General features: G+C 38.7%; 1 protein-coding gene across 1 annotated transcript; it reads left to right on the top strand.

Annotated features, from left to right (window-relative positions):
- Positions 1–2502: 2502 nt before the first annotated feature.
- LOC145787410 (kelch-like protein 12) lies at positions 2503–6470 on the top strand. The gene has a single exon (XM_082599149.1). It carries the CDS (start codon positions 2510–2512, stop codon positions 4064–4066), a length of 1557 nt encoding a protein of 518 aa, XP_082455275.1. The 5' UTR covers positions 2503–2509; the 3' UTR covers positions 4067–6470.
- The last annotated feature ends 205 nt before the right edge of the window (positions 6471–6675 follow it).

The following is a 6675-nucleotide window of genomic DNA, read 5'->3' as shown; positions in this document are numbered from 1 at the left end:
ACTGGGCTATAACTTTAAAAATGCCACAAGCTTACAGATAATCAATTACTCCAAAAATGATAAGACATTTGAACAACGCTGTCTGTAGGCAACACTATGAACTCCAACTTGATTTAAGCAACAACATCCATAAACAAAAAATATACAGAATTTACTTTCTTTAATCGTGCTTAGACTGACACCTTTAACTTTCCCAGATAACTTATGTTGGATACAACATCCTATGTCTGGCCAACGCAGATTTTGAAGTTAAGGTTCAGGTGTCAAGCAAAAATAGTTCCCGCTTAGCTAAAACAGCACCAGTTTTCAAGTTGAAACTATCAATACAATCGGAACCGTTCAGTGATACAGAAATCATTTCAGCTTCAGATTTTACGTCTTGAAGCTGTTCAACGTCGCCTACCTTAACACGAAAATAATTTGTTCTTGATGAGAAGCATCGAGAGTGACATTTACAATGATTGAGAAATACTTAGAACTACGCACTTCATTTAAGAATTTGTTGATTATTTAGTTGGTACATTTTTACTTTAGTACTAAAAATGGGCCCCCCTCAAAAGTGCAAAAACAAAAAACTACTCGTTTTTCCTTTACAATGTTTTGCTAGGGGGGAAACTGGCCCGACTTCCCCCCCCTCTCGGAGCCACTGGGTGGAGAAGGTGGTTAGGCTTCGGTGCCCGTCGACTGAGAGACAGAGTCGCTTCTTCACGACGAAGCTCAGCAGGTTGGATGCCAGCTAGAATGGGGAGATTGTCCAATGGCGTGGGACGCAGGCATCCGGTCATTGTGCGCAAGGCGCTGTTTATGGCTGTGGCGATGTTTATGGCAGTGAGCACTGCGGCACCAAACAGGTGCACAGTAGCCTACTCTGCTGAAGAGTAGACAAGGAAAAAGGCTGAAAAGTGTCAGCTCTCGCCCCCCAGCTGGAGCCTGCCGCAGGCGCTTGAGTAGCCCAGTGCGGGATGTCAGTTTCTTGCGCAGTGACACTAAATGGTGGTCGTATGTGAGCGATCTGTCTAGTGTCACCCTAAGATATTTTGGTTCAGGGCAGAAGGACAGAGGTTTTCCATTGTTCTGAGCATGTAGTTCACGATCAGCTTCCCGATGTTTTAGGTGGAAAGACGAAACTCAGTGCGTCAAAGAGTATATGATTGTATTTATTTTTGACATACAAGTTATATTTATAGTAAGGTTAAACCCTTTTGCGACCCACCGTGGATAATCGTGGTCGCGACCCACTATTTGTGGTTCCCTGGTTTAGAAGCTCGCATATCGTAGACAATTTAGGCTAAAAGCGAATAGCAGAAATTGTTATATTGCAAAATGTGCAGTAGTTTACATGACCTTAAAAGGGCACCCGTCCCCTCTGCCCCCGCTTCCGGCGTCCCTGTAGATGTGCTATTGTTAATGTGAAAATTGTTCGTAGTCTATTTATTTATTTTGTTTTTGTAATGTTGACAATTTGAAGTTTGTTTTGTTTGTTGGTTTATATATTATGTACTGCCACTTCCTATGTTTTGATTGCTTGCTTGGGGACAGGCAAAGAAGGAAGTGTTATCAAAAGGTCCATATTTTTGGATTTGGGAACCCCCCCCCTTGAAAATGTCTGGCTACGGGCCTGAGTCTGTTAATTGTGTCTGATACTACAACTCTATCTGGTCAAATCCACACCCGATTTGGACCAAATGAAGCGGTTGTCTGGGATCGCTTAGTCGTAATCGCTTAGTCGTAATCGCAGCACATGGAGTGCAACATGCACGTAATATTGTAAGCGCTCTTCTCGAAACATCTCTGACAGAAACTAAATTTAGTTACATTTATCTAAGAAAGAAATTTTAATTTATCAGAGACAATTTAGTTTTAGTTTGCATTAGCTGAAATTCGTTTCATGTTTGCAGTCTAGGTTGTAGCCTATGAGAGACAAAACTTTTTATTTTGTGGTGCTTTCATATAATGTAGATATCAGCATACTAGGTTAAAAGTAAAGGGGTTTTAAAGAGGATTTTTGTAATTTTTATGAAAAGTTGTTGCTAAGCAACAGCAAATAACTTCCCAGACTTTGATCGAAAAAAAATTTTATGCATATTTTTGAAATCAGCATTGAAAACCCATGCAGAAAAGTCACAATATAGAAGAAAACAAAAGAAAGTCCGGGGATTGGGGAGGTTTACTGAGCAGTGGAGGTGACTCCTCTAGTCTCTAGATGTTAGGAAAAGTATTGAGCATCTATTGTGTTGGCGATTTATTTAGCCTCTATATTATTGTCTTACCATAGCTTTAAAAGTATTGAGCATCTATTGTGTTGGCGATTTATTTAGCCTCTATATTATTGTCTTACCATAGCTTTATTTTGCAAAATGGTCCATACTCACAATTTGTGCGCTAACTGACTGTTCACAATTTTCAGAAGTTTAATTACTTAGACTTAATCAGAACAATGAAATCTAAAGATTATAAAAGTGATCATGCTTTGGATATCTTGAAACAGTTGAATGATGACAGAAAAAAAATGAAAAGGTATTCTGACGTCACAGTAACTGCTGAATCATGCAACTTTAATGGACACAAATGTATCCTTGGAGTGTTTTCCACTTTTTTTTCAGCAATGTTTTCTATTGAAATGAGAGAAAAATATGAAAGCAAAGGAATTATTCAAGGAATATCTGAAGAAACAATAGAAGCAGTTTTAAACTTCATTTACACTTGTGACATCACTATCACAAGTGAGAATGTGTACAACTTGATAGAAGCAGCTGAGTACATGCAAATTCCCAATCTGAAACAGTTTTGTTCAGAATTCTTATTTGAGGAAATAGATTCTACCAACTGTCTTTACATTCGAGCATGTGCAAAGCTGTATGATCTCAATGAACTAGAAGAAAAGGCAGATTTTTTAATTGACGAACACTTTGAAAACTTAATCAATGAAGAAGAATTCAATGAATTACACTTCAAAGACATAAAAGAAATCCTTGAAATCGAAAGTAAGCAAGTGACTTCTGAAGAAGTCATTTTCAATGCAGTGATTGGATGGGTCAAATATGACATCAGTGCGCGTAATCAGCACTTGGCAAAACTTTTTGGTTTGGTGAATATTAAAAAATTATCTTTGAGTTTCTTACAAAATATCGTAGGACAAGAAGATCTAATCATGGGTTGTCACGAATGCACAAAACTGTGTTTTCAATCAACTGTTGTTCGTGCTTCAGTTTCACCAAACGACCAAGTTGTCACTGAAACACAGAAAGCTGAAAATTGCTTGTTTGGATTTCAAGAAAATCAAGTCTGGAAATGTGATGTTAACAAGAAAGTTGCTGTTGAGCTGCAAAACACAACATTGAATCATGCCGGAGGTTCAGCTGTGCACCATGAAGGAAAGGTCTACGTCATTAGTGGAAATGATACTAAATCAGTGGAGAGATTAGACTTGGACGATCAGGAGTCAAGCTGGACAAAACTATCACCTATAAGCATGAAAAGAGATTGTGCTGCTTCTGCTATTTTTTCTGGTAACATTTATAATTGTGGTGGTTGGAGCGGGTTTGGTGTGATTGCATCATCTTCTGGACAATGCTACGATATTGACCAGGACAAATGGAAAAGTATCGCCAGTATGAAAGAAGGACGGGCTTGCTTTGGTCTAGTTTCTACCGATGAAGGTATGTATGCCATTGGTGGCTGTAACAAGTTTCTCAAAAGCACACTGAAATCAGTTGAGCATTACGATTTTCTTCAAGATACTTGGAAAAGTTTTTCTTCAATGACTATTGCAAGGCAGTCGCCAGCAGTTGTTGCTCTTGATAACCATGTTTACGCAATTGGAGGGTTTGACAAAAAGGATCTAAAATCGGTGGAACGATTGAGTTTGGAGACTCAAACTTGGTCCAGTGTTGCTGACATGAATGTTGCCAGACAAAATCATGGAGCTTGTGTTTTGGATGGGAAAATATATGTTGCTGGCGGAGGGTCAACTGCTATGGAGGTTTACGACCCTTTAAGTAACACTTGGGAGATTGAAGCAAGTATTGACGATTTCCAGGACGTACAATTTATAGCTGCCACTTAATTTTCGGTGATAGACTGCACTTTAGCTACTTGGCATTAGTTGGTGGTACAAGTAGTTTCAAACTGACAACAGTTCAACTACAGGTAGAGGGTTAGGTGACATTATTGATTTATTGTTTGGACTAAACAAACAAGCACTTCCCTTTGCCCTCGTCATGGTAACACACAATATGGTAGCCTAGTGCCTATATATACTTCTACTGCCTACTATTACTAGTGACGATCGGTGTGGGAAAGCAAGGAAAGCAGTGTTTACCTGAGCGAATGTCAATGCGTTCAATCGCTAGACTAACTAACTGGTCATACGCACAGAATGGTCTCTTGTCACGGTAGGCTACACATCACAGCATCATATAGGCGAAAAGATTGTTGCTGTTTTTTGATGTCTCCTCGCCATATACTTTAGCCTACTAGCAATAGTCATGCCTTTGCTCTTTTTACAGCGTTGATATAACGTTACTTCGCCAATGAACATTCAGATGCGGATGCAATATTTAGTTCGTTAAGCTTCTATACGCAGGAGACTAACTTATCCAGCTTTTTGTACAAATTGCTTGCGGTTGTAATGTTTAGGCCTAAGTGTTAGTTTTTGTAGTGTAGGCCTAACTGAATATCTGAGAATGAACATTCATGACGAATTAAATATTAAGACCACTATTATTCCATGTCTAACACTGGATTTTGGTCCTGCAACGTTAAAATTAAGATTGTTCATGTCTTCTAAACATTAAATGGATGTATGATCAGTTGATCACGACATAGGCGAAGCACAATTTGACAGATTTTTATTTTTGATTTGTTTTGGAAATGCTTTCAGAGCGCACCAAATTGGAAGTGTTTTTCAAAAATTTCTGGGGGAGGCCCTCCAGACCCCCCGCTGGAAGTGTTGCCTTCGGCAACACGCCTTCGGGCTTCGTCCGACGGTTACGCCCTTCGTTCCTACTACCTTGCTGCAAAATATTTTCAAGTTGCTTTTCCAACGGTTTAAGCCACCGAACGTTAGCCTACTGACTATTACTTTCTACTTCTACTGCCTATGGCAGTGCTAAGTAGAAGTATAAATGCGATTAAACAAGTAGCAATATTCAGCCATTTTCCATTTTTGGCATGCCTTCCAGCAGGGGTGGATCCAGGGATCCAGTAAGTAACTGTTGGGAAAAAATGGACAATTTCAACAAAAAACAACCATGTGCAGGTCTACATCAATCTGACTTTGTAAATACGTAAATAAAGTTGCTTTTCAGTGCTTTACGGGGAGTGCTCGCCTCAATTGCCCTCCTGCATTCGCCACTACCTTTAATAACTGTGTCTTGGCACGACACAGTCGTGTGCTCTTGAGCAGTGATGTTGAACCAACGTCTTTTTGAGCGTAGTATCGGCACTTTCACGACTCGACTACGCAGCTGACAACAAACAAACCTATGATTATATTGATGATGGCATCAGAATGGTATGTCAATGGTGAGACATCAATATCATGCTATAGAAGTCTTGGCCCCGGAAATTAATGTTTGAGGGACTATAAGTAGACGAAGTATGAAAATGCTCATCACAGTTAATTGTTTCCATTTGATATTTATCTCAATTGCAAAGTTGTTATTTGTCTTAATACATGTCCTTTTTATTTTCCAAAACATAGCCTATGTTAAATCAATACAAAGGGCTAATGTAGTCAATATAGTGCTTTCATACCTTGTACTGATTGTGTTTGCTTGTTGTATTTTGTTTCATTATACTTATGGGCCTACATTTGTTTACGTAGTTTGCATTTTGCATTAATGTTTTATTTTATAGTTTGTAAATAATACAATTGCTAATCTTGATAATAAACAATTTATTCAAGTACCGTAGCCTATTTGAAAAATTTTGTCAACATATCTGCGCTTTGCTCTGTAGCCTATGCCTATCACCAATTGCATTTAGGCCTACTTAAGGCCGTAGTAGTAAGTTTGTGTTTTGATGGTTAGGCTATACGATATATATTTTTCTTGATCTCTGCTGCTATATTTGTATAATTGTATGTAAGTTATTGTTTTTGTTATGGTAAATTAGTAACCACAAATAATACAAACTAAACTGCATTTATCAACAGACAGACCCAATTAAACGAATTTACTTTTCAGAAGACGGTTAAACCGTCGGGTAATGGAATCAAAACGCTTATAGCCTAACCGTATTGAACGTACGATACCGACGGAAAACACGAGACCAACCAAGGCACAGCTCAGAATTGCAAAATTTATCGAGCTATTTATTTTTTGATACATCAATATTATTATTTCCCAAGTGAAAACCTGTGGGGCAAATGCTGTCAATGAAGATAATTGCATGGTCCGTCACGGCCCTATGCAGTGGACCGTGAGTCTGTGCGTAAAAGTTGCAATGCAAAAGAAATGTTTTTTAGATATTTTGGTGGTTCGCAAAGGCTGCAGGTTCAGGTCTGAATAGTGCACACAGTAGACTGTATTAAAACATCATGCTTAGTGAAGCGTATCTTTGCTTTGTGAAGCATTGCAAAAGTGTTTTTTTAGATATTTTGGTGGTTTCCAAAGGCTGCAACTTTAGGTCTTTCTATGGTCTAAACACAGTATAGGCTGTATTCAAACGTCA

The sequence above is a fragment of the Aplidium turbinatum genome, chromosome 18 (assembly GCF_918807975.1).
Source record: "Aplidium turbinatum chromosome 18, kaAplTurb1.1, whole genome shotgun sequence".
Classification (NCBI taxonomy): domain Eukaryota; kingdom Metazoa; phylum Chordata; class Ascidiacea; order Aplousobranchia; family Polyclinidae; genus Aplidium; species Aplidium turbinatum.
The sequence above is the reverse complement of the archived record's forward strand: the minus strand, read 5'-3'. Positions and strand labels throughout refer to the sequence as shown.